Source organism: Volvox carteri (genome assembly GCF_000143455.1).
Source record: "Volvox carteri f. nagariensis unplaced genomic scaffold VOLCAscaffold_30, whole genome shotgun sequence".
Lineage (NCBI taxonomy): Eukaryota > Viridiplantae > Chlorophyta > Chlorophyceae > Chlamydomonadales > Volvocaceae > Volvox > Volvox carteri.
In genome coordinates this window covers 626,649-654,644 of record NW_003307573.1, presented here as the reverse complement: position 1 = coordinate 654,644, position 27,996 = coordinate 626,649, and the positions used below count along the sequence as shown (strand labels likewise).

The 27,996-nt window shown below is 54.3% G+C and overlaps 1 protein-coding gene across 1 annotated transcript; it reads left to right on the top strand.

The window, feature by feature from the left end:
• Positions 1-286: 286 nt before the first annotated feature.
• On the top strand, positions 287-27,530 carry VOLCADRAFT_105558 (uncharacterized protein; the record flags this gene model as incomplete). The annotated part of the gene is made up of 35 exons (XM_002952535.1): positions 287-355; positions 952-2,124; positions 2,439-2,558; positions 3,049-3,154; positions 4,688-4,702; positions 5,647-5,929; positions 6,299-6,371; positions 6,829-7,188; positions 7,435-7,512; positions 8,052-8,151; positions 8,481-8,557; positions 9,233-9,390; positions 10,262-10,388; positions 10,593-10,797; positions 11,065-11,123; positions 11,640-12,023; positions 13,871-14,008; positions 14,428-14,574; positions 14,958-15,105; positions 15,448-15,581; positions 15,981-16,127; positions 16,646-16,690; positions 17,140-17,165; positions 17,685-17,858; positions 18,937-19,011; positions 19,509-19,698; positions 22,521-22,557; positions 22,697-22,766; positions 22,987-23,182; positions 23,759-23,840; positions 24,646-24,824; positions 25,944-26,078; positions 26,468-26,617; positions 26,865-26,960; positions 27,357-27,530. The coding sequence occupies 35 exons, from the start codon at positions 287-289 to the stop codon at positions 27,528-27,530; spliced, it is 5,730 nt and encodes a 1,909-aa protein (XP_002952581.1).
• Positions 27,531-27,996: the final 466 nt, after the last annotated feature.

Sequence of the window (27,996 nt, the reverse complement as noted above, 5' to 3'; positions counted from 1 at the left end):
CCGTACGTTGCCGTTGGACCTCCTTTCTACTTTCTACACCTGTGATGACCATGACACCACATTATTTAGTTGTATTTGAAATGATCAAATGAAAAAGAAACATGGCATAGTAAAGCGTTCCCCCCATAAGGTGCCGGGGGGTGGCCACCTTTTGGATCGATTGCTGATCCCCCGAATTGAGCAGTATGGTCTCAACAACAATTACACAGATGTTGATGAAGTGGCTGACTATTTACGACGGACATACAAGGAGTACCAGCGGCGTCAGCTGGGGCCTTTTCGCGCAATGGTGACTCGCGCAATTGGCACTCTGCAGCGCAAGGGCGATGTTGCAAAACCAGAGCTGCAGCTTCAGGTGTAGAGCACCGGCGGCACTCATGATTTTGCGCGTGTCGGCGGGGTGTCGGCGGGCTCTGCCGGCAGCGGCCGGCGGCGGCATACAGTCTTCTAATGCATATCTATCCCTAAATTGAATGAAGCGGGTCCTATGTAGTGAATTACTCTGTGGAGCTTGACAACTTGAGTCATGTCCGTTTGAATGCTTCGACTTTGCTTACAAGTTGGGATACTGCCAAAGCAATCGGGATTTGCCTAGTACATGGTTATTTCTAATCAGGCACGTGGTTGTATTTTTGGCTTCGGAACTTGTCTTGGGTATGCGTTATACACCTATGTCCCGGTTGTCCTAGGCACCTGGACCTCAAAATCAGTTTACGTTCCACTGATTTTCTACGCATAGTCAGTTACCATGATTGTCTCCCAAATCCAGCAAGGGGGACCATGCAGAGGCGGAGCAGGGTAAAGGAAATTAAATTCGCAGTATTCGGCGTCGCCAAACGCGCAACACCATACAAGTGTTGTTCGCGAACTGTGTTTCGTTGATCGCTCTTCACTAGAACGGTATATGGTGCCTCCTAGCTTCTTACCCTGCCTTTCCTCACTCTCGTATAGGCACTCGAGGCTCAACATCTTGGTCGGGTGTCAAGGACGCCTGCCGGCAAGAGCGGAGACCCCAGCAGCAGCAGTGGCAGCAGTCGCCATGATCACGAGTCAAGAGGCGGCAGCAGCAGTGACGACGAACGTGACTGCAGTAGCAGTGGCGGCGGAGGCGCTGAAGCCATCGCTTCCTCAAAACGAAAGCGCAGAAGACGCTCCGAAAGTGGGGCAGGGCCCAGTTCGGATCCAGGATTGGATTCAGATTCGACATCTGGGACGAGCAGCGACAGCAGCGAAAGTAGCGACCCAGACTTAGAGCCTGAGCAAGCCAAGCTCATGGCAGCCGCGGCGCTACCCAACGCGGCCAGCCACATGAACAAGTCGCTGCTCAATATGTACGCACGCACCGCAACACCTGCGGTTGCGCCAGCGCCTCAAGCACCAGGCTCCGCTGCAGGGAGTGGAACTGGTGCCACCGGGTCGTCCCCGCCGGCGTTTGCATCGCCAGAGATCGTTGCGGCTGCGGCGGCTAGGGCGCTCGCGAAGGAGCGGGTAGAGAGAAGGGAGACGGCAATGCGTAAAGCGGGCAGGAACAGCGGAACTGTCCCTGGAGCGATGGCTTCGCGTGCCGCTGCAGACCCGGATGGACCCTCTACCAGCGGCCGTTCTGCTGCCGCGGCCGGCACGGCGGCGGCGGCGGCAGTAGTGGCCCCTGACGGAGCAGTAGCACCGGCTGTTAATGGACTACAGACTGCCGCTGCTGTCGTACTCACAGCGGCAGGTCCCCAGGTGATCAATGCTGCCGCGGCCAGCGGCCCGGCGGATGAAGCAGGTGCCTGCGGTGGCAGCAACGTGGCTGTTGCTGTAGCAGTGAAGCGACCGCGGGAAGCCGACGCGACGGAAGACGTGGGCGGCCCGGCCGCATTGCAGGGGGATCAGGGGCATCGGCCACAACTGCAACATCAACCGCAACAACCTTTACAAACTAAACCTGCTGCGAAACGCGCGCGGCGGCTTGCCGGGATTGGCGGTAGTGGCGGCGCTGGCGGTGGGGGTTTGGGCGGTGCAGGTGGAGGCGGCAGTGCCGTGACGGTCGCGAAGCCGTTGTCTTACGCGGATCTTGGCGGCATTGAGGAAGTCCTGGCGGACATTCGTGAACTTATTGAGTATCCCATAAAGCACCCCGAGGTGGGTCACATCCTTTTCCTGGCTTTCCACTTAGCCGCTGTACATCCACTGAACGTCTACATGTCCACGTAGCCGCTACACGCATGCACCTGCTGACCGGGTAGAATGCTAGGCTTCAACGCCCCGTGCGCTCTTATCGGCATTCCTTATTACCCGCTCATGTGTTTGGTGTCTGTCAAGTTTTAGCTATTGTTTATGGATTTGTTTTGAGTTTTGGACCGTGTAGCTGACGGCAGGGTTCATGGCCTTTCTGCCGCTGTCTGCGGGAATATTTGGGGTTTTCCGGCCCTAACCTGTAACCTTGTATCCGGCAGGTGTACGCCTGGCTGGGTGTGGAGCCCCCTCGGGGGGTGCTGCTGCACGGTCCACCTGGCTGCGGAAAGACTGCACTAGCCAACGCGATCGCGAATGAGTGCGGAGTGCCCTTCCTGAAGGTAAGCCGGGAAGGAAGGCAGCTCCAAGAGTACGTGTGTTAATGATCTGAGCTGCGGGCTGGAACTGGCACGCCAGTAGTGCCTCGTTATGTTTAACCAATCTCTTGCGAAAGCCCGATCAGGCCAAGATATAAAGCGTATATGTAGTTGGTAGGAGCAGACAGAGGCAAAGGATGTGCCTGACATGTCCGGGGTCAGCCAGTCGCAACCTAGATGCTGCAGGCATGGGCTATATTCAGCCTGCCTCCTGATGCAATACGTACCCCTGCGATTAAGCTTGTCGCAGGGGTAAAAGGGCCGATCTTTTCAGCTTAACTGTGCAGTCAGGCTCGCCCCTAGGATTGGACGGACGATTTAATCCTCGCCCCTCCATCCAAGACGGCATGTAGCAGTGAGGGGTACTTCGCCCGCAGACCCCGATCCTTCGTTTGCCGTTCTGGTGCCGCCATTAGCATCACGTTGTTGCGGCTCTTGCTGGTGGTCCACGCAGGTGAGCGCGCCCGAGATTGTGAGCGGCATGAGTGGCGAGAGCGAGGCTAAGCTGCGGCAGCTGTTCGGGGAGGCTCGTGACCTGGCACCCTGCATTGTGTTCATAGGTACGGGCGGCCTATCGGGACAGGAAATGGCTCCCGGGAAGTTGTTATACACTATATAACCCTTATAAACCGGCATTGATAGTGGGAAACGACTCAATGGAAGGGTGTTTTCTCCACGTTACTTCACCATACAACACTGTATGGAACTTAGTCCTTTTAGGGTTATGTGTATCAAACCCTGAAACATGGTGGGAAAGTGCATGGGCGTGGGGAGTTAATTAAGAGTTTTGCCGGCAGGCGAAGATGTCACGGCTTGTCGTGCACAGGCCTTGTCGCGCGGCAGATGCACCCGGGGAGTTCACTTCAGACCTTGCCTCACAGATAATGGCACGTCTTCTGTTCCAGAACCCGTTGATTAGCTAGCTAGCGGTGTCGCAAGGTACACGCAGCCGGCCTGTTTTCGGTCTTCGCCTGGTCCTTGATCGCGGCTCTTCCATCCTCGGGTGCCGTCCTCCATGTCAGCCCCGGGGCCAGCAGCTCGCGAACAGCAAAACACGGGTAGACCGCCGGCTTCCGGTCACCGGTGCCCCACCTTTGCCCGCTTCAGCGTGGAAAAGTGATGGCGTATCGGTGGACGGGGGCCGGTGACGGTGTGTAGCTGTGCATACAGAGCCGGCTACGGCGCCACGGTGATCTGCCCGGACAGTGCCAAGGCCTTCTCAGGCCTAGATCTTGTTGTGGTCAGCCCCCCAGCAGCTCATTGCGGTCCTGCATATACAGCTGAAGGAGTTTTTCAGCACCTGTGTACGTAACAGCACGGTTAATTGCACTCGAGGTAATGAACTTGACCATGATATTGTACACAGGTTTTCTCCTCGAATGCTTGAAAGTACGATGGATGGTGGTGGGACAAAAGCTGTACCAGAGGCCATCCTGGAGGGGAAAGGTAATGACCAGCGACCAAGGTTAAAGATAGGAATGGGGGAAATGTGGCATTGAAAGCATTTGGTCTAAGTAGGTTAGCCTGAGGTTGGCCTGAAGGGGAGGAGCGGCAATTACCAATCCAGAAGGCTTTGGCGCGGTTGCCAGACTTGATCAAGGGAACCGCGGAGGCTGGCGTCCGGCAATCCTACACGGCATAAGGAGGAACTGAGGGATCCTAAAACTTAACTGCGTGCTTCTGCTTACGTGCGTTTGCAAAGCTTGACGACGTGCAAAGCTTTTGCATCACTCTTCCGGGTTTTCAATAGTTTGCAAACTGGGGCAATTAGTATATGTCTGGTGTAACAACAATTTGCAGTAAACGTCTGGGATGACATCAGCTTGCATGTAAACAAAGCCTTGGACTAACGTACCTACCTCCCGAACGAAACCGCATGAAACAACACGCTGTGGCGGGTGCGGAGGTGTTGCTGATGCTGACGGCAGCGTTTGCCCACCGCAACGGAACAGCGCCTATTCTTCATCGCGGCTCTTCCATCCTCGGGTGCCGTCCTCCATGTCAGCCCCGGGGCCAGCAGCTCGCGAACAGCAAACATTACCCATGGGGTCGCAATCCTCCCTCACACCACTGGCTCCTCTTCCGTCACCCAGCTTCGGCCGGGAAAGGTGGGGGGTTAGTGGCTGGGGTTGGAGACGGCGTGTAGCAGTGTGCATACACCAAGCTACACTGCCATGACGATGATTGGCCCGAACAAGTGCAGAAAGGCAACCACAATAACAGAAAACACATGCACAGCTCGTGTGCCTTGACATGAATACCCTGGCTACACACAGTCATGAATTGCCGCTCTGGATGCTCATCATCTAACCCTCACTGCAACAGCCATCTAATTCTTGACCGCGGCTCTTCCATCCTCGGGTGCCGTCCCACACGTCAGCCTCGGGGCCAGCAGCTCGCGAACAGTAAAACAGGGTTAGACCGCCGGCTTCCGGTTGCCCACTGCTCCTTAGCGAGGGGACGCGGGCGTTGCCGAAAGACCTGCGGAGGGTGACTGTGGCGGACATTCCGCCGTCGCAGTTTCATCCAGCGATCCCACATTTGTACCTGTCCTTACCGCAGCCTGTGTGACACAGGAAGGTAGCTCTAGATCCAGATAGCAGCATTCAGGGCATTCTTTTCGTATCAGTAAAAGTTTTTAGTACCCGTAATTTCCTTGGGTGACCTTAATTTTATTCCGTAGGGTTGTCCGTCGTGGCTATTCAGGACAGGATTCGCTACTAATGCGGCCGAAGCTTAAGCGTAAGATGCAGGGTCGTTTCCTGAAGTATTATGAATATTTTGACATTGACTTCTGTGCTATCTTGCACTATGCCGGCCCACGGCGCCCGACTAGGTGTTCCCGATCAGCTTGCCGAGCATGTACAAAAATATAAAAATCTTTGACTTGGTTGCACATGTCAGACACACACCCAGCGCAAGCAGCCTCGTCCAACCTATCCTCAGAAAGTACGAGTTGCCAGATCTCTTGCATCCCTTCCCCCATCGCCCTCCCCTTCGCTCTCTGCCTGCCATCCACATGGGTCTGGCCGCCACGCCACGCGGTCATCAGATGAGATAGACGCCATCTTTCCGAAACGTGAGACGGCGCAGCGCGAGATGGAGCGACGTATCGTGGCGCAGATGCTTACGTGTATGGACGACCTCTCGTCAGCGGGTGCCGGGGTCGAGGCGGCAACGGCCACGGCAGCGCCCAAGCTGCAGAACGTCGGCGAGCGTAGGGAGGAAGGCAGCAACGGCGCCGCCATGGTGCACACTGCACCGCCGCCCCCGCCGCCGCATGTGGTCGTCATTGGAGCCACGAACCGTCCCGACGCATTGGACCCCGCACTGAGGTGGGGTGATATGATAGGAGGCCTTATTGCGGGTGTCTCCGGGACGGCGGTTTGAGTATGACTGTTGAACGTTTGGGCTTGCTGCGCACGGGTGGTGGTGAGCGAGTGGCGGTGAAGGTATGATGAAGGATCAGCTTCCTCGCGGCCGTGTACTGCGTTTCGTGCTGGCTTGCCGCGATATGCGTCTGTAGTGCAGCTCTACCCGTCAGTGCTGACGTGTATGCTTTGTGCGCGTCATCTAGTTCCCCCTGTGGTTCTCTGCTGCCATCCCCTATGCTGCAGTATTGCTTACCTACATCTTCACTTCCCAACAGTTTTATGTCCCCCTGCGGTATTGGTTAATCTTGGTGCGTGGATGGCTGCTTGCAGACGTGCTGGTCGCTTTGACAGGGAGATTGCGCTCGGGATACCGACGGAGGCGGCTCGGGTCAAGATCCTGCAGGTGGGCCTGTTTCTTCAGCCAGCCTCATTAGTTAAGGTCCCGGTATTATTATTTTTCCCACTTCTCAAAAGAGTGCAATGCAACGCCACCACCGCGTGTGCCGGGAGAAGCCCCCTATGCCTGAAGACTTTATGCCTATGGACGTTCTACACGTACAACTGACGAGTGAAATGACCCCCAGATAGACAGGACCTTTCCTCCTGCCGCAAACCTCCTTTTGCTTTAGGCTTGCCTACTTGTGTCATTACCTGCCGCCGGGCTACCGGTGTGTGTGCTGCTTTATCTCCTGATACATCCATCGGCGTGCCATCGGCGGCTCATCACCTCTCTTTCCTCTTGCATTGCCTCCTATCTCCTGTCTCCTATATTGGCAATAGGTGTATCTGAGTAATGACGAACAGGTACTTGACCATAATGCTGTCCTGTGGCCATGATGTACTCGCGGACTTGCACGCAGGTCATCTCCAGGAGGTTGCGATTGGAGGGCAATTTGGACTTGCGCGCCGTCGCGAAGCGAACTCCGGGCTTTGTCGGTGCTGACCTCACGGCCCTGACAAAAGAGGCGGCAGCCGTCGCCGTCACCCGGATATTTTCGCAGCTCGCGGACGCTGCCAAGCCGGCGCTTCCTGCCGGCGTTGCAGCGGCGGCGAGCTCCGTCACTGACGCGGCGGCTGCGGAAGCGGAAGCAGAGGCGGCTCCTTGGCCGCCACCGGTTGTGGTGGCTGGGATGAGCCGTCTGGGCAGGGGTCCCCTGGGGCCAGAGGAGCTGGCGGGCTTGGCCATCACGATGGCGGATTTTGAGACAGCACTGCCCAAGGTAGAGTTCTGATCTTCATTGACTCGTATGTTGTATCCTTCCGCATTCTAAAAAACGGCTTATATTCCTTCGTTTCTCTCGTTTCCGCACCTCTTGAGTCTGTGTTGTGTGTAATTTAATGAGCGCTTTAGCCAATCCATCATGACAATGATGTGGGCTTAGTTCTGCAGAAAAAAACCTTCCTATCCTGTTACCGTTTCCCCAATTTCTTTCTCCAACCACCACATCGTCTGCCCCCTGGCGTAGGTCCAACCTAGCGTCCGCCGTGAGGGCTTCACCACCACCCCGGATGTGACCTGGGACGATGTGGGGGCGCTTGCAGAGGTACGTACGCAGCGTGGCTGATGCATGCGTGGTTTGCCTGCGATTACCTGTGGATAGATGTGTGCGCAGTGTACTAGGTGGGGCGCTACTACTGGGCCGCTGCTATCTGTCCATACATGCAAATACGAATCGAAAGCGGGTTTTGGTTCTTCCAAGGCTCTCCCTTTGCTCATGGCCTCGGGGCTTTGACGGAGAAACCCCCCATTCGTGCGGAACTTGTAAACTTGGCGGAGGAGGATTTCGTTCCCTTCGTTCTGCCTAGTTGAGGATGAGCAGCATGCAGTCTTAACGCATGCAAAGAATAATGTGCAGCCTCTGAGTGAATTATGTGAGGGGTGCCTCCCTGGAAATTAAACGCACGATTATTTTTTGTTTGGCATCTTCGACGTGCTCACTGCCAGCTGCTTCTTGCCGTTGTGGGTTGGCATGGGGGATTTGATGTTTCTGATTAGGGTCTCTCCTCGTCCTGTCCCAATAATTGTAGTTCATGCTGTCCATCTCTTGTGTGTTGCATGTACGTCGATACCTCTTGGTTACAGGTGCGCGAGGAGCTATCGTTTGCGATCACAGAACCCATTCGCAACCCCGAGCGCTTCGAAGCGTTGGGACTGCCCGCCGCGACCGGTGTCCTACTGTACGGTAAGTACGAGAGGACCGCAGGACGGGCGCGTTGTTTCCAATTGACGTTAATCTCACATTCGTTACTGGTCGGGACTTTCTATCTCGCCAGAGGACTGATCCGACTCAGGGAACCGCCCGCTTTAAATTACGACAGCGAGTCGGGAGCGAATTATATAGATAGCCGTGCACGGGTTAGGAAGTGGTGATGGTTTTAAAGGAGGTTTTTCAGCCCTTGACACTCTTGACACCATTTCTGTACGCGTTGACTCGGGACCTTACCCAATCATTTTTCGGTGGTGTCCTGATGTGTCCTGACCTCCGCCCTTCCCCGTACACAACATGTACAGGACCTCCCGGTTGCGGCAAGACGCTGGTGGCCAAGGCCGTCGCGAATGAATCAGGCGCCAACTTCATTTCGATCAAGGTACTACCATGGTAGGGCATCCTTTACCTCTTATTACTACTATGTTATTATGCCTTGACATTGCCTGGGTGTGTTTCATCTTGTTACCGCCTTCTGCTGCTTTTGTTCGTGTACGCGTCCCTCCTCGTGTTATAGGGCTATCGTTGTTCTGATCGGCGCTGATGATGCCGCCCGTGAGGGCGATGTTGACTGCGAGCCATGATGGCCTTCCTGAAGGTCGGGGCGGTGACGCAGCTCTATCAACCAATGGATCCTTCTGAGCCGAAAAAAGGGACAAACTAATAATATCGTTTCGCAGCCCATGGCATCACACGGCCCATCGCAGGCTCGCTGTGATGTATGATGTGAACGCAATCCAATGCATGCGCTGTCTTTCATTTGGTAGAGTTTGGTACATGTATGACATTTCGAGTTCCCCACCCAGCGGGTTGGGCTGCTGAGGGCGTACACAGCTGGGGAAGGACTGTCAGTCCCTCTCGGGAGGTGCAAATTGCGGTATGCTCCCTGGTTCCGGACGCACCCTTGGTTTGCGGCGTCCAATCAGCATTATAGCTGTGAGACCATGGCGGCCGCTGCAATTGCCGCTACGCCCCGCCACCTCTCTTAACCAAAACTGTAAACAAGTTACGTTTGGCTTTACGCATATTCCTGAAAGCCCCTTATTCCGCTTGGCAGGGCCCTGAGCTGCTTAATAAGTACGTGGGCGAGAGCGAACGGGCGGTACGGCAGCTCTTTGCGCGGGCCCGTGCAGCACATCCCTGTGTGCTCTTCTTTGACGAGATGGACGCCCTGGCCCCTAGGAGGGGGACGGACAACAACCAGGCGGCGGAGAGGTGGGGAAGCCACGTCCAGGGCCGGGGTGGTTATTTTATTGAAGGGAGGATTGTATACAACTGTCCAAAGAATAATTGCCGACATCCAAAGCCAGAGGGGAGGGGGAAGGTTCAGGGAAATATGGACACGGTGCAAAACCTCGTCGTACGGAGATGTACTGCAAACTTGTGCGCACAGACTTTGCAGGGGCGCACCCGAAGGTGTGGAGGAGGGTGGGACGTGTGTGTGGGGGGGGTACAACGTGTGAAATGAAGCGTAAACTAGTCCCGCCAAAACAGATTCCAGTAATCAGCATAACCTTCTGTAATTAGCATGGCTTTCTGTTCTGATCGGCGCTGATGATGCCGCCCGTGAGGGCGATGTTGACTGCGAGCCATGATGGCCTTCCTGAAGGTCGGGGCGGTGACGCAGCTCTATCAACCAATGGATCCTTCTGAGCCGAAACAGACAAACAGGCATACACGTCGAGGATCTTCTCACTGATTCATGTACCTGCACATGATGCCTGATGCCTGCGCTGCTTGGCAGCTTGGACGTCGGCAATCGAGACTACTTGCGCTCCTGCATATCATCCCCGAATTGTCCGTTCCCCTTTTAGCAGCCAAATGCGCCAAATACCACTTCCTCTACTGTCTCGACTTCTGCAGTAAGCCTTACCATGTACAATTTCTATGCTTTGTTTCTCTCACAGTCAACCATCAACCAACCAACGCACTGCAATGCTATTTCCCCGACAGCCATGTTCATTTCCTTACTCCCGCTATGGTCAGACCTCTGCATTGTTGATCGGGTTCCTTCCCCTCCATTTTCCTCCGTCTCCAGCCTCGCGTATGGTTCATACATATGACTCCCCCGCCCCTCGCCTGTTAGGGTCGTCAACCAGCTCCTGACTGAGATGGACGGAGTGGACAGCCGTCAGGGGATCTTCATGGTGGCCGCAACCAACCGCCCCGACATGATTGACCCCGCACTGCTGCGCCCTGGTCGCCTCGACAAGGTGTGTGTGCGTGTGTGTGCATTTGTGCGTGCGTGCGTTTGTGCTAGCAGTCGGAAGGACAACGGTGAACGATGTCCGTTCCATGCCCGGTTTTCGCGTTGACCGTGCTTAGCAGCGGTGGGACCCTCAAAGGCCTGTCTTTCCTATCCCCCTGTTTCGGAACGATATAATCAGCTATGTATCCCGGTTCCTCCTGCCGTACAGGTGCTGTACGTACCGCTCCCGCCGCCGCGCGACCGCATCTCCATCCTACGTGCCCTGGTACGCCGCACCCCTCTCGAGCCGGGGGTGGACTTGGAAGCGGTGGCAACAGACGCACGCTGCGACGGATTTAGCGGTGCTGACATGGCGGCTCTGGTGCGTGAGGCGGCCATTGCGGCGCTGAAGGAGTCCATGGCGGCAGGGCCAGGTAAGTCCTCTTGGATCGTTCCCTTTCAAAAATGGGCAAAATGGACAAGGAAATCGCCGGCTCGGCAATCATTATGATAGTTACGAGGGTTGTATGAGTGTGTGCTGAGGTTGCATGCCTTATTTATTTGTGCTGCAGGTGGTCCACCTTTTCGTGAAGTACATGTTGTCAGGATGGGGCACTAAACCAAACCCCCCTCAAATCACATTTAAGAGTCGCTTCGCTCGCGTTCTGCTCTCCTCTGCCCTTGTGCCGTCCTCCCCGCAGCAGCTGCCTCTCCCAGCGTGGGCATGGGACACTTCAAGACGGCTCTGGGCCGTGTGCAGGTAGGTGGCATCAGGACGAATGGTGCAGTGGCGGGGGGAGGGGGGGGCCTGGCAAGCGTACTGGGTTCGGTAGGCTGGATCATCGTGTGTTTTAGCTGTTGCGTGTTGGGTGGTCTTGGGTATGTCCATGATGGCGCAACGGAGGGACTGAAGCCGTTTCTTACGTTTCCTAATACACTCGAATGCCCGCCGTCTGTGTTTTCATCGTTCGTTAATAGCCACTGCCTATTTACGTGTCTTTTTCCAGGTGAAAAATCTACGAACTTCATCATTTGCACACTCTCGAAAGTCGTCCAGGATTGGACTTTCAATCTCCTCTGAATGGGAGGGATCAAGATGGATGGATGGATGGATTGGAGAAACAATAATAAATGCACCAAGCATTGCTTTCCTGCCAGAATTGACATAAATTGATAATATCAAATGGCAGAACTGACATCTGACGGTGGTAATGGGCTCCTCACCTAACTTTTATCTATCCCTTGCATCGTTGCGTGCCGTGCTGTGCCTCTCTAGCCGAGCGTGAGCCGCAGGGACCACAAGGCCTATGAGGCGCTTCGGCTTCGGCTGCGAAGCACCCGATCACACATTCAGCCGGACGCAGATATCAAACCCACGACAGCGGAAGGGGTTGCTGCTATTGGCGGCGGCCGCATTATCGCTGGAGAGGACGGCATTGCCATTACTACCACCGCGGGCGGCGGCAACGCCTTAGGTGTCGGGGGTCGCGACGGCGACGGTGATGCTGTCTTGGGGGATGTCTCAGCGGACGACGCAGGGCTGGTGGCAATGGCGGCCGCAGCTTGTGCTAGTGCTGGTGCTGCAGGGGCCGCAGCAGAGCCGGAGCCTGGGATGGGCGGCGATGGTGGAGCTTCGATGGCTGTCTCCATGGACGACCAGGTCCGTCAGTAATGACATAATGATCTCAGTCCACACCTGCCTTGGACTGGGTTATAAACTCTTGTCATGATGTCGTGGCTTGGGATCCTCTGTTTGGTCGATCCTATATAAGGGGCTTAGGGTTTTGTAAGGGGCTTATGTAAGGTATAGCCCGTGGTAAGTGAGGTGGGCTCTCGCTTCGCATACGCAGACCCTGAACGGCGGTTTACATGGCGTTCGCACTGGACCACTTAATTCTGTTGAGCGCGAAAGAAGCGTAGATAACTGCCGCGGCTTCTTCATCGTCCTTGCAAGGGCACTGTGGAGGTTTAAGGATGTTGGTTGGTGTTCTCACGGCCTGCTGTAATGGTTGGCTGCTCGGATATATTCATAAATGACCTGACATAGAGTTTTAATAGATCTCCGCTTGTAGAGTTTACCTACACCTTCACCTGGGGATCGAATTACCATGCCAGGTGCCTGGGTAATTTCACTTCCAATCTAGTGTGCGCGATGACCTGGTTCGCTCCATGTGGCTATTATTCGGCTTGTAAGGCTCCTGGAATGCAGTGCATGTTGCAACGGAACGCGCGATTGGTTGTGTCCTGCACCTTAGCCTAAGTTACTCCCTGCCGCAGTCCCCCAGTTTCGCGTTCTTTTTCCAAATAGTGATTCCGAGTGTCGCCGTTTCGCCTCCTGCCCTGCATCCTATACCAGGACGGAGAGCAATATCTGACGGGAAGAGAGGACTGTCCAACCTACACAACAAAATCGAGTGGTGGTGCAGATGCCGACGAAGCAGTACTGCGACCCAGCCATGTTGTGCGGGACGAGGGCGAGGGCGAGGGGGATGTCATGGAGATGGCGTAATTGACTGACCGACTGACTGACTGACTGACTGGCTGGGGAGGTGATTAGTGGCGACTGCATCGTACGTGCACCTTGACAGAACTGTGTGTGTTGTGTTACATATGATCAAGGTGTTGCGTTTACGGCAAAGTGTAGAGTGTCGGTTTGTGCGTGTGACGGACAGAGAGTGGGACATAACTGGCCTCAGCGATATATAGATAGTGAGACGAGTTCGTGACTGTAGATTGTAGGAAGGTGAACATGCAAGGATTTCGACTACTACCCTTGGTATGCCTTCACTAGAGTGGCGGTGTGCACGACGTACAGTTTCTCTGGTGTACAGGGGTCAGCAGGCCCGATATTGATGTGCTATATCCTTCCTGCGTTGGCTGGCTGGGACGTGTCCACCGCAGTTGTAAGCCTTATCGTGCAGTTGCGGTCTCGGTCGATCCTTGTGGTGTGTCTATCAGCCCCACAAGGATATAGCAATCCAGTAATCTAGCGTAACTGTCCATAATTATTTTTGCTCAATACTAATTTAATGGTGGTTGGTGCGTTGCTCAGACCAATAACATTTGGGACGGGGAATAAGACTGCACATAATGAACATCCGGCGGGGTGTTGTGGGGGCTGGCCAAAAATATACAAAACCGGGCTTGGGGGGAGGCTTGGCTCTGGTATCTCCATGCCTAGCAAGCTGCGCGTCCAAAGACACTTTAGGTTCATATCGGCTGCTACAATAGCGAGGCGACAACGGCTGTGCATGGCTGGCAGGCTTCGCGGGCGGCAGAGAGAAGCAGGTTCTGGTGTTACAGTAATATTGTACGTTATTCAGGGAGAGAGAACGGCAGTAGTTGCATTCTTACATCGACATCCAACTGCCAACGTTGCGGTTGCTCCAAAACCATGTCTAGGAATGGCGACCAACTGGACGAAAGAGCATACACTCATGCGCACAAACGAAAAGGATGTAAACAGGCCCTTTGGCACAACCCCCTTCGTTGTTTCCTCTCCATCAGCTGTCGGAACGTGTTTCGGAGAAAGCCTTCGGAGCAACGCAGAGCAGTGCAGCGGTGTCTCGGGGAAAGTATTCCAATGCCAAGGTCTTTCGTTGGAGTAGATTGCATATTCGTGCGCGAAAGCCTGGAGGGCTGACGGTATTCGGACTGCAATCGTCAGTATGCAAGCGCCTGGTTATTGCCTCCAAATCACTATGTGATATTGGATTAATCTGAGCTACGGACAAAGTATAGTCTAGTCCAAAGATGTCTGGCTCGGCCACTACAATTGTGCTAAATAGTATTACGCACAGAACTTTCGCCCGTTCTGGGCTCTTTGGAAACCCAAGTGACCAATATGGCGGTCAGACCATCGCTTTTTCATTGGAAAACTTTTATGCAGAGGTAACTTTCCTCAAAATGGCGGGTACTTCCTGAGGCCTTTTTTCAGGACAGCTTGAGAACTTGTTTTGGCACTGTACGTAATTTATATTTACAACCTTGCCTTCCCACTGACGTCGCCCCGGCTTTCGTGGGCAACTCTCCAAACCTCTCAAATTGTTTTGATGCTTCGACAGGTCACCCTCACACCAGCAGCGGCGCAATCCGCCAGTATAAGAATAGAGCCACATCCTATTTATGACAGCACAGACTACGCCTCGTTACAAGTCCTGGTTGAGAAAACCTCTAGCGAGGGCTTGTACGGCGGTGTACGGCTCCTCACGGTGGGTGCCGTGGCGTTATTTGCAGGCACCACGGCCCAGATGTATCCAGTCCAAATGGCCTTCAGATAGAAGATCACATATTCGGGCTTGAGAGGGCTGTGCCTTGGCCTGGGTCCCTACTCTAGCGGTGCCTGCCTCCTTTGTTTTCCAATCTCAATTTCACACACGGGCCCCGATACGGGAGCTCCTCGGGAAGTGAGGCTCTCCGACCGCTCTCCTGCACTGCGAAAGAGTGATCACCACATGCTGGGTTTAGTGAATGCAGTGACAGGTAACGGTACTCAATCAATCCTGCGTTTGGAAGTACGTTTGTGACTGTACGTATGGCACATAAAAACATCGTGGTGTGCCGTCATGCACCTTTTCTGCGCACCCATCCGCAGGCTGCTGTCAAACGTTTTGCACAGTACTGCAAGGAGAAGCACATTCCTCTATCGGTACCCATGAACGGCGGCGGTTTCACGCTATCGTACGACACCAATGTGCCACGTCAAACAGGCCTCGCAGGCTCCTCCGCAATTATATACTCTGGTGCGTGTGGCCCCGGATGGCCCCAGGCGCCCAACAGCTGCGGCAACTCCGGCTAGTTTATCGTTGATGAGTGTTTTTCACAATTGTTGCCAACCCAGTGAACATATTCGGCATATCCCCCCCCTTTAGGAAATATCTCGCATGAGCGCTCAAATCACCGATACCCACCCACCTACCGGGGTTGGTAGCTATGGATGGATGTTGTGATTACTATTGATTGCACTGCTTCAGACAAGCAACAACAGCACCCTTTCGTGGGTGCTTTGTTCTCTTTGGCCGATCCCTTCTTTGGACTGCGCTCAACCTGCTGCGATGCTTGTTGTTGTTGATGCCTGAGCCCAGCCATCAAGTGCCTGATGGAATGGTACGGCGTCGACGAGACTGCATTGCCGTACTCGGCACACCCGCAACTGGTCCTATCTGTTGAGGCCGGGGAGCTGGGCATTGCTGCGGGGCTGCAAGACCGCGTGGTGCAGGTAGGTGTCGCGTCCCGTATGCCTGCCGTACATGCTTCCCAGGAAAGAATTCAGGAGCTGCTGATAGCGCAGTTTGGCCAGCATCAACAATCAGGACGTGTATGTATGTATGTGCTTATGTATGTATGTATGCATTTTGTGTGTACCCGGGAGGATGCAGTGTGTATGTGGCCCCCTCGGCTTCCCTGCATCTGCAGATGAGTGCATGCTGCTGGGTGGGGAAGGGGAGGGGAGGGGGATGAGGAAGGTCACCTTCGACTCCCAGTTCCGTCCTCCTCTCCAAGGGAGTTTTGAAAAGGGCCTGAAACGGTATCTGAGGAGCGATGAAGTGCACTTTTACGGAGCTTCCGGTGCAGACAACCTCCCTAAAAAGGACCCTCCATCACGCCACGCGCGCAGGTGTACGGTGGTGTCGTACATATGGACTTTGACCGGGCGTACATGGCGGCAAATGGTGGCGTCGGGCGCTACAGCCGCATCGCCGCCTCACTGCTGCCGCAGCCGCTCTACATCATGTACTCACAGAACCCTAGCGAGAGCGGCAAGGTAGGTGCGAATATGTGCGTATATGTGCGTATATGTGCGAATATGTTTGAGCCGTGCGATAGGCACTATTACACCCATACCCCCCTCCCTTGCGGGCGGGAATGCGGGGTCCCAGTGTTCCGGGTGCGTGAAGAGCGCCGCCTTGCATTCGCCCTGAACGGGTCCCCCAACACTAGTAGGATGTCTTGTAGTGTTAGGTTCGGCAGCTCCAGCTGACACCTGTATGGTTGGGGCTCCGGTGGGAGGGCGGTACCAGTAGTAACTAACTAACGAACTGCTCCCGCGGCTTGGGACCATAGCTATGGCATGTACGCATTGGCCGATATCGCCTATGGATTGCTATACCCACATCATGGCGGATCAAATCTTTTTATACTACGTAGTAAAACATACATACACAGACATCATTTGTATTCTGCGATGCTCTTGCCTCCTCACTGCCTTAGTGTGTAGATTTTTCAGAGTGTCGATTCTCTCTCCCAAGTCTAGTTTTGTAAGACATATGCATGCGCGCGCAGGTGCACAGCGGTGTCAAGGAAAAATGGTTGGCAGGCGACCGGAAGGTGAGGGCACGTCGTGTAGTCGCAGCTGCTACTCCTGAAAAGCTCTCTCTTGTTATCAAAAGCTCTATCTAGTTATCATGTTCATCTCCAGGAGGCTGCTTTTCCATCCTCTGCCGGCAGCTGCTTCAGTAACCGTAGGATCCAGCATGCAGGCGGTGTGAACATAGCGCCACCTAATCCCAATGCCCTCATCGGTGCTACGGGGCTCTCAACCTTTCGGCCGGTGATCAAAATCCTACCCCTATCGAATGTGCGAATGGTTACGACAGGTGCAGTCCTTGATGGCCTTGGTTGCGGAGTGCGGACGTGAGGGGCTGCAACTGCTGCTACAGTCGCCGTTGATAGCTCAGGTCACGGGCGGCGGGCCGGAGGGGTCTTCATACCCGACCAGCAGTAACGGTGGCAGCAGTAACGGTGGCAACGTCCTACGTGATCACGCGCTCGTGCAGCTCATGAACCGCAACGCCGAGCTCAGGTGTGCTTCTTCTTGGACAAACAACGAACAACGGGAAAACCAGCAGGGAACGGAACGAAAGTACCAAAAAGATGTGTGTATGTGTGTGCGTGTGTGTTGTTTTTGCATGAAGTAAGGTTTCGTTACCAGCAAGGTGCGCGGTGGCCCTTGTTAGCACTCAGCTGCACTCAGCCAACCGTTGCGAGGGACTTTGCGGCAGCAGGGCGGGGTCACCGACGCGATGTCCCCACCGCAAACGCATTCCGCGCAACCTTCGCGACCATGAACATCAGAGCATGAAGGTTATAAGAACACGACTCAAGGTAATATATATTGCATTTCTTGCAAAGCAAGGTCTGCCTTGTGTGTAGGCATTTCTGTCCATGAAGGCCTTCTTCACGGCTTGTTGTACACTCGCGTTTTGAGGTGCCGGATAGGACACCGGTCGAAGCGGAACCGGGGCTGCCAAGGGCCTTACACTACTGCAGACGGAAAAGATACCAGGAGGGGCTTCCCCCCCCTTGGCACTCCATCGCTCAGGCGAGGCCCAGGTTGCGTGTGGTCTCCAGCGCGGGGTCATATCTTCAAGCCGGGTGCACAGCTGCACTGTGGCGTCCTCCTTCCCGCGACCGTGGGCCTTGCGGCCGTCTTCAGGCACCCCTCGGGGCGCTGCTGCGCTGTCCCCCCGCTGCACCTCACATGGGGTGCGGCATGGTGATTCCTCGCTTGGTACACACGGCGCTTTGCACATGGCAGCGAGCTTCTCCCGGAAAGAGGTATTGCTGAGGCTGCTGATTGGTGACTGAACAGAGCCAGTCCCCTGCTGCAGCTGGTGGCCGTGTTGTGAAAAAACGTCAAATACGTAAGATATGTAAGATCTCGCGAGGCTGTCTTAGGTGTTATGTACTAATGCTCAAACGCGCTGAGATGTACGAACGCACTACTGAGGGTTCAAGAAGCTGAAGACGAGCTGGCTATCTAGGCCATGGGATGTGGCACGTGTGACGTTTTTCAACGCGAATGGATGCACTCGCATTGAGAGCCGCTGCACACATGTCTAAAACGGAACAGGAAAACATATCAACAGGACAGGGAACTGGCTAGACACACGGGGGAGGAACGGAAGATTGATGGGGAGAGCATTATTGGCATTATTGCCCGGGGCTTCAAAAATGAATGTGTGCGTGCATGGTTCTGCACATTAGGATTTCTCAGGCACATGCTTTAAAACTGAAGCGTTTTTTTGTAGCAATAGAACTGTAATTAGTGGGGTTGAGAAAGAAGTCAAGGAAGTTCGTAATGGCTGACTGTGAGTTTCTGCGATCACTGTGACCGACCAACATATCACTGGTGCGGAAGTATATAGTAGCTAGAACACAGGGGCACGCAGTCACCAGGTCAGTGGCACAGTGTGACTCGAACGTTCTCTTGTGTGCCGCCGGCCACATGGCGACTGCGAAACAGGCCGGTGGGTACGGGAAGAGCATTTGGTGCCCAGATGCCCTTGGGCCTTCGGCTCATATGGGTAGTTTTACAGGTATGGGGTCACGCACCCCCAACCATGTAACACACACAGACACACACAGGCACACACAGGCACACACACACACACAGACACACACACACACGCACAGACACACACATACACACACACACACACGGTGGGCAACAAAGTAGAGAGCGGGAGCTGGGCAGGATGCATCAGTTGACTGGCAAATCATGTGTATATGACTTATCGTCTTGTCGCTTCGCTATCTCTTTGCTGCTGCTGTTTTGCTGCTGACTCACCCAGGCGCGAACTCTTTGGTGAGGAAGTCCTTGGGGCTCGAAACCTGCGGATGGTGGAGCTGTGCAAGTATGTGATGGGGTGGGTGGGGGGAAGGGAAATGCAGGCGCATGGAGTAATGGGGCAGAGGGGGGTTGGCGAGAGCATCGGCGTGGGTTGTTGGAAAGGCGCGTGGCTTGAGGTGGTGCTCGTTTGCCCCGTAATCCAGGGTGGGGTACCTAGGACCGCAATCCGGGTAATGGGAGGAGATCTGTAGGTAACCCCGGGGTTTCGGAGCCCCTGTGGCGGTAGTTGAGGAATGGGTGGGTATTCCGCAGTAAATACTGGGAAGGAGCTGCTGTGCAGGCAAATCGGTTTGGAGGCACCCACTGATGTATGTATGTATATATGTGTGCACTGCTGTTAAGACACATGGGGCTTACATGCATACAGACCATGCAGGCAAAGCTAGCTGCGTGATACCGCCCTTAGCTTCCTGCTATCAGGGTTCTAAGCGAAGGGTTCGCGCGTCCTGGAGCCCACCGATAGATGAGATCTGGGCCCGCTGCATGTTTTTGCTCACTACCGTTCACTCGCAGGTCGGTGGGTGCCGGTGTCAACTACACGGGTAGCGGTGGTGCAGTGGTGGTGTTCTGCCCGAGTGGCGAGGAGCAGGCGGCAGCGCTGCGGGAGAAGGGCGCGGAGGAGGGCTTCACGTTGGACCGGGTGAGGGTGGGGCTTGAGCGGGCGCCCCTGCCGCCAGCAGCCCGCCAGCAGCTAGAGTACATGGTGCGATGATGGCTATTGTGCCCCTGTCCAGATGCTTTACGGTACACATGCCGCGCCAGCCAGGGCACCCTCAGCATACGACCAGGTGTCTTTCTTTACAAAAGGGTCGCCGATGCCTCACCTGTTGAGCTTGCTTGCATGGTGGCTGCTGACCTGTTTTGGTTGCTTTGCTGGATGCAGTGGTGGGATGGGGGGATGGCGGGGTTTTTGGTATGCACGGGTGTGGGCTGTGCGGAGCAACCCGTGCCCCATGCCACGCATGCGTGAGTTACCCGTGACCCATGGGTCACCCCTGCGAGTGCATGCATGCATGCGTGGTTGAGAGGCAGCGGGGGCCCCAGGGGACGTAGCGACCTGTTATGTATATCTGTCGGCACCTCTGTCGGTGTTTCTCCACCTCACCCAGCGCACGATATGGCGATGCTTAGTTGTATGTCTGTAAAGAGATAGTGCGCCGCACCTGTGTATGTGCGACCTCGTGCCCCACTCGTGCAACAACGCATCACACGCGATATACATACACACATACAGTGGCCTCGGACACATACGGTAAGGACAAGCCCGCAGCATCGTAGCACACAGCTATTACCGATGAGCCATCCGGGCTGGGTTGCTTGACCCCATGTAAGCCGACCATTCCGTCGGTGGTGAGGCGATGGCGGTGACCTGAAGTGACAAGGTACAGATGTGCTGCTGTGTGGTCCAATGTGGCTTGTTTCCAGTTGGCAGCTAAACAGAGGCCAGTAAACATTGACACCTAAGCACCATGGTGAGAAAAATCGAGAAAAATATCTTCGGTGAGGAGCCTTCGACCAACCTGCTCTCCTTGCCGTACATACATAATCTTAATCCGTTGCCACCGCTTCCTTCGTTGCCATTTAAACAGCTCCATCCGGGATATAGCCAATGAGAAAACTAAGTGAGAGTCGTCTGTTAACGAATCCGCTGTTTGGAGTTGGGGATTCCCCGGGAAGCCCGTCAAGGGAGGGTCGACAACACAGCGGCTGAGTACGTGGACCTTACATGGCTTGAGATGCCCTCGCAAAGCAGTGCCTTCATATAGAGGATATACTGAGGTGTCCAGCGCAGCTTGGCCTTACACAGCATAGTAAGCACCTTTCGCCGATATACACAGGCAGGCAGGCGCGCAGCCACCATTTTTTCGGGTAGTCCTTTTTGCCCAGTAATGGGAAATTAATAGAAAGTTTAATAGCTATTGTTGCATGGCCAAGGTCATCAAGTGTGCGGATATTTTCAATATCGTCAGGCCGGCAGGCACCAAGCCACCAACGTCACCCTAGGTGCCTACAAGCTGATTCACGGTGGGGGCTGCGTCCGAAAAAGTTCCGAACGTGTCAGAAGAAAGTTGCAGACGATCCGAACCCACATATCCTCATGCCATACGGCGAAAGGTATCACAGGGAGCCCATAAGATTAGTTCATTCCTCGGGAAGCGCGGCGAAGGTTAGCGAAAGGGTATAATTTCATTGGAAAGGCCAATTAATGGGGAAGGCATTTAAACCTGCGCTACTCGTTAAATTAATGGTGAAATTGTTGTAACGGTGACTTAGTAAAAAAGGACAGGCGGATGCAAGAGAATGCAAGCCAGCCCCACTGTGGCGCGACCTTATGCGCCTAATGTCGTGGCAGGCATTATGGCCAACAAATAAAGACATAGGCATGCAGGGTAAAGAGCTAGGTTGAACTACAAGGTAGATTTGTAGCGCAGCCAGATAGAAAGCTGTTAGAAATCTCGGGTCGCTAAGCGCCGGGTAAAGCACTACGTCTATGTCAAAACACGCTACAACAATAATGTAATAGAGCAATTCATAATAATCATGCATTGGAGGGAGCAGGATTAAGGCGCGCTCAGGTACGTAACATCGGTGGCGGCCTTCGGAGGCTGCTCTGGGCTGCTCACCCAAGCCCTGGCCATCAAGTACTTTAGCCCAGCATAGCCAACGATTCAGGAAGGGCCCGTTAAAATCTGGCCATTTTCATACATTCAATCTGCATGCCGTGGCGTTTGCGTAAGTCCTTGTTCTGCTCAGATGTGCTCCCATACATAGTCGACCGAGTTCATTCCAATAAAAAGCAAAGTCTAGGGACCCATGCGCATTCATGCGAGTCTAGAACTTCATACACCAGAAGGCAGCATGTTGTGGCGGTTTTCCCAGGTTACCACTATGGAGCAAGGCTAGAATTATTGTGCAGCCATTCCCCTTCGCTGAAAATCATAATTTTACAAACATGTTGATTACACATTTACAGTGTTCAGACCAAAAGAAACGTGTTGTTTCCTTGTCGCCAAAGGTAGTGGTGGTTATAGATAGATGCTCGAAATCAAGACGCATGTTTCGTGCTTTCTCCAGGCGTCATTCATGGGGCATGGATACTGGTCCTGATCATCGTGAGCTGGCGTCTAAGGCGTGCATAGACAAAGTACCACCTAACGAGGGCCACATGGCGTACGGGTGCCGTGCAAATTAGAGGTTCAGGTTTAACAGCGATTCTCAACAATAAAACTCAAGCCTGTATAGCTTCCTTCTTATTATAAGGAATGTTTTTTCGGTGGGAAACTGGACAAGCTCGCGTTCGCACCGTCGTTGGAGGTTTGAGGAAACCTCCAATTCGTGACCTCCGTGCAACGAAGTACTTTTGAATTACCTTCTTTCATCGCTTTTGAGATTTATGCAGCATACGACCTGGAACAATTTGGCATCCTATCGACTTAACTTACGCTTAGGTTTGCGTCATAGATCGATCGCTAAAGATGCAATCGGCAATGTCTATCTCCCCCAGTAGCTCTGTTTCGTCTCCAGGCGGGTGGAAGGCTCGGACCCAGGCCCGAGCGACATGGTGAGGGTTGTTGATGGGCGGCGATTTGCTGTCGCGTCGCAGCGCCCTGAATCCCGCCAGGCCCCTTTTTTCGCGCGCTTGGGTCCGTGTCTGTTTTTCTTCGTGACGGCAATTGACGCGACAATGGTTACGATTTCAGGCCTTGTAGCAGCTGCGGAAGCCCCACACGCCTGCTTCCCTCAAACGCCGTGGCAGGTGTCGGAATCCAGGTTAGTTCAAATGCCCATTGAAATATGGGTGTGTACGGGCTGTAATCCGGAACAATTCGACTCTTCAGTCCCTCAATTCAGCTCCTTAGCCTGCACTCGTCTGCATGGCGACTCGATCTCCATCTAGCAAAACATGGTGGCTTGAGTTGTCTCATTCTCACAGAATGCTGCCCCACAATCACTAGGTACCCGCGGCTACAACCAACTCTCCGTCAACCAGCTCCACTGGGCGCGGAGGAGCGCCGTCCACATCCTATAACGGTCGATCGACCTCGCCTAATATTCGCCCCACAAACGCACCTCTTCAATTACTCGTCCGCGCGGCGAAAGAGGCGCGAGCTCTATCGGCGGCACCCGCGGAGCTATCGGAGGTTTCTTCCCGTCTGGCGGCGGCGCAAAGCTGGCCTGGCTTGCAGGTGCGACGCGCAAAATGTCAGAGGAGCGACAGCACTCAATCGGAGCGACAGCTCCTCAGCGGGCTGCGTCTCCTACCCAATCTCAACCCTTTGCGTGCAGTGTGGTAGCGGGGTTTGGGATATTCGCATTTCGCCACAATTCTCATCTGCCATTGGCAGTTGCAGCAGCAGCAGCAGCAGCAACAGCCACATCATCAGCATTAATGAGATCTGGAGCACAGCGCTCAGCCTTACCCGCCGCATTAGTAGCAGCCACAGCACCGGCGCCGCTCTCAATGCTCCTCGAGCCCATTGCTCCTTAATATATGGGGCAGACGACTTGGGGGACGTTACCGATCTATCTGCGATGATGTACAAAACTACAGCATTGCTTTGCTTCATTTCATCTCGTTTAGTTTTGCGGCCTTGATGGAAATCAGGGGCCCCTTATCACGGACTTTGGGAGGGTCTCACTCGATCCCGATCCTGATGTTTAGTAGATAAACTCCCTGAAAATCCCTTTCCCCATCTCTCGCAACCCCCCTCCTCAACCACACACACACCCCGCAACCCCCTCATGGACCTGTGACCTCGAAGGTCATTTCCCTGCAGTTCCAAGGCCGACTGGACCAAGAGAGCTTGGTTGCCGTACTCAGGAAGGCAGCACAACTAGCAGCGAGTGAGTATTAGTGGGTGGGTATGAACGTGTGCGTATATATGTGTGTATGCGTGCGTGCCGACATGATTTTGACATAATTTCACATCCGCATGTGGGCATCATGATTTCACTTCTTGACGTGCACTAAGTTTACGCACCTGGGTTTGCAATTTGATGCATGGGGCTTACATGGATGCCTGAAAGGCTGATGCGTGGGAGCCACAGGGAGCCACCGGTTACCTAAAACCGAAGCGTTACGTAGATATTCTACGTATGGGTTGTCGGATTCTAAAGAGGCCTCTTTTGCTAAAGTGTCAAAAAGTGACAAAAGCTACTATGTTGTTGTGGTTGTTACAATGGACTCCAGACTCGTGTAGAGTCGATTTAGCTGGCCGGCGCTGGCCATGAATTGCACTTGTGACGATCAGGGCAATCAAGAGGCCCACCCAGACTAAACAACGCGAGTCAGACAAACAGCAAAGGCTATGGCCACGGGGAAATTTACCAAAGCAATCAGTTTCGCTACCGGGACTCGAACCCGGGTCTCGAGAGTGAAAATCTCGCATCCTGACCGCCTAGACTATAGCGAAGGTGTGCTTATTAGTGAATTCGATCAATTACATAGCCACATACGTACCTACACGGACTGTGGCGTAGCAGTTGCCCACTGCAGTTGCAGTTTGCTCATGCAGCAGCACAGCATTCCCCACCTACATCTACACTACCTACCCACCTACCTACCTGTCAACATACACATACATACCTTGACCCCAAAAAATTGTCTACCTGTCGCCCCTTACTCCCAACATCCCGCCCCAAAAAGCAGCGTCCCGCGACGGTCGCTCCTCCCCGAGCGCCTCAGACCAGTACGCGTGCTCGCGCTTCTTGGAGTGTGTGGCGGTGAGCTGCGCGTCACTAGTGCCAGCCATGACGCCGAACACGGTGGCGGCGGTGCTGGGTACTCTGGGGGGGCTGGCGGACTGCGGATTGGTCAACATGCGGCAGGTATGTATGTATGTATGTTGTTACAGGGTGGTTAACTTCGCCAGCGGCCCCCTTTCCCGGGGCAGTCCCTGCTCTCCCCTGCTAGAGGGGCACCCTAATCCGTCACCCCATCCGACTTCAGAATGTATTCGTTGGGTTCGGCAACTCACCACCAGCATCCAACCAAATCTAGCGGATCAACGGCGCATCAACTTAGTTCCTGGTCAGCTCGCAAGTTGATATTATCACGTCCTACACCGTCCATATGATGGGGGGCCACCTCCCATTTCATCACTCCTCAAACACCCGAGGAGCCGGCAGGCGGATTTGAACGGACATCCAAACAAAATGTATGTATGTATGTATGTATGTTTTTGTTGTTTTCGTGTGCAAATTCTTAGGGAGAGCGAGGGTATGTTGATAGCTTGGGTTGTAGGGCTGGAGCGGAGGCGTGCTGGGGGGAAGGGGAGTGAGGAAAAGAGAGGTCGGGAAGTGGTTTAAACCCCACAAATACACATAAAACCCGAAGGCAGAGGGGTATGCGCACACTGCAACGGTTGCTCCCAACTGATTTGGACGACTCCGACAGTTGGTGGTGATTTGGACAACGTGTATTCGTAGCTGAAAGATTGGCTTTTGCTGCTTCTCACGTATCGCCATGTTGTTACGTCCTGTTACGTTGATGTCACGTTGATGCTGTAAAAACACACTCGCTCTCACATACACAAACTCTCTCACACACACATACGCACACACATACATACATACGCACACACATACATACATACATACATACATACATACATACATACATACATACATACATACATACATACATACATACATACATACATACATACATACATACATAGGAGACCAGCGGGCATAGATCCCGTCTAGTTGGAGCGCCAAACGAGCGCTGTTGCGTGCCGGCCGTCGTTTCCCGTGCGGCCTGACCCGGGGGCGGAGTGCATGAGACTAGCCGGCCGGATGCACCCGCCCCCCGCGCTGTGTTTCGGCCCTGGGCCCCCGGCTTTTCAGCCCACAGTGTAATCAACGTCATACATACATACATACATACACACAAACGTGTTCCGGTTAGGTTACCCTCCTCCTCTCCACGTTCCTGCTCCCCTCCAGGTTCCCAATGTGGTGGTAGTTCTCGTCCAGGCGCTCATCCTCGCCTCCTTACCCCAGTTACACAACTACACGGGTCTGCAGCTGGCCTACTTGCTGAGGGGCTGTGCCCTCCTGTCGCCAAGCGGCGTGCCGGAGGTGTGTGTGCGACATCATCATGGTTGGGGCTGATGTCGTACCTGTCGGGGTGTCTTGTTCGGGATGCAGTTTTAGTGTTGCGTTTGCGCGTAGTGTTTTGTTGTCGTTGCTGTAAAGATGTCGGTACAGTGCATTGCATCCTGAATTGCCGAGAGGCAGTTCGTGGCAGCCCGAAAAGCTGCTGTCTTGCTGTTCTCACACGCGATTCGTTAACGTTAAGAAACACACTGTGATTGTGCACATTGACATTTAACGACATAACGACATATTTGATTTGATTACCATTTTGAAGTATTTGTACAATGGTATTCGTTAAAAGTTTATGTAAATATGGTTACGTGGTTTGTTCTCCCTCCACAACCCACTCGCTCTCATCTCCGTTTCTGAAGGTTTGGTTGGACGAGTGGCGCTCCGTAACCTCGGGTGCCGTACTCGCGGACATGTCCCCGGATGCGCTCGACGCGGTGGTCGCCAGCTTGCAGGTACTATTGATACATTCGACGTGGGAGGAGGTGGACTTTAGTGTCTGCCGGTTGGCGGTTAGACACTTGGGTGGTTGGTCAGTGGGAGAAAAATATCCGGAACCCCTTACTCGTCTACCTGCTCCTCTCACACCTTTGTTTTTTCCCTCGTCCCTTCCCTCCCCTCCCCTTACACACCCATGCAAACAAATAAACAAACATACGTACTGCATAACAACGCACTGTAAAACACAAACAGACCCATGCCTCCCCCTCCCTGGCCGGTTGCACTTGCACCCTCCCCCCCCCCCCGGAAAATTCCCAGGCCCTGTATTCCACTCAGAACTGGCTGCCTCATGACGCCTGGTTGGGGGAGCTTCTGCGGGCGGTTGAGGGACAGTTGGCGGCGTACGACGGAGAGGTAAGCCCCACCAGGGGCTACTGCCACTGCAGCTACTGCAATGAAGCCAGCGTGGGAGGGACTCGGTTTCACGCAATAAACACCCCAACGCGCCGTGTAGGAACCCAAATAGGACCACCAAAGCCAAAATAGGGGGGTACTTGCCGTGACGTCCCTGCTCCGGAACCGCGTCCTTGCCCCGCACACCACTACATTCCCGTGGGGTGCACCCGCTCCCACCTGCCTCGATATCTCACACACGTACATACAGACATGCACACATACACATACGATCTGTAGCTTATACGCACATGCACATAATATACTTGCACACATACACAGGCACATCTACGCACATAGTCCAACACATACATATTCACACACAACCCAAATCCACCCAACTCCTTGTCCTTGCAGCGTCTTCGTCAGCTGGTAGTAGCTCTGGCTGGTTTGGGGTTACGTCCCCACACGGACTGGTTCGGCAGCTTCCGTCGGGTTTTCGACTCCCGGGTGGCGGCGGAGGAGGTGGCTCCTCACGATGTGGCGGGGGTGCTGTACGCGCTCAACAAGTTGGATGTCGCCTTTGCGTGATGGGAGGGGGGTTGTAGGGTGCTTTGGGGCCCGTGGCAATGTGCCGGTGTGTTTCACTACCATCCAGGGAGGGGCAGGTGTGCGCAACCGGCCCGAGCCGGGGGTTGCGGATCGCGAGCTGTGAGGTGGTTGCTAAAATGTATCAACTGCTATACACGCACAGACACGTACATTCGCCGTTGGTTGGTGTGGATTGACGAACAACCGCCAAGCGACCATAACTAACCCATCGCCCACCATCGCTACTAGAATTAGCAGGTCTAGCTCGTCGTACTTGTCGTACTTGCCATGTCTGCTGCGTTAAGATGGTGTTTTGCAGGAGGGTTGGGATGAGTGTGGGGGCGGGGTGTGCCCGCGGGGTGAGGGATTGGAGGGATGTGCGGAGGAGGTGGTAAGGGAGGGATTGGAGGTGGGGTGTACATTCTCTTGGCCGCGAACTTGATGATGCGCGCGGCGTTGGGCGTGC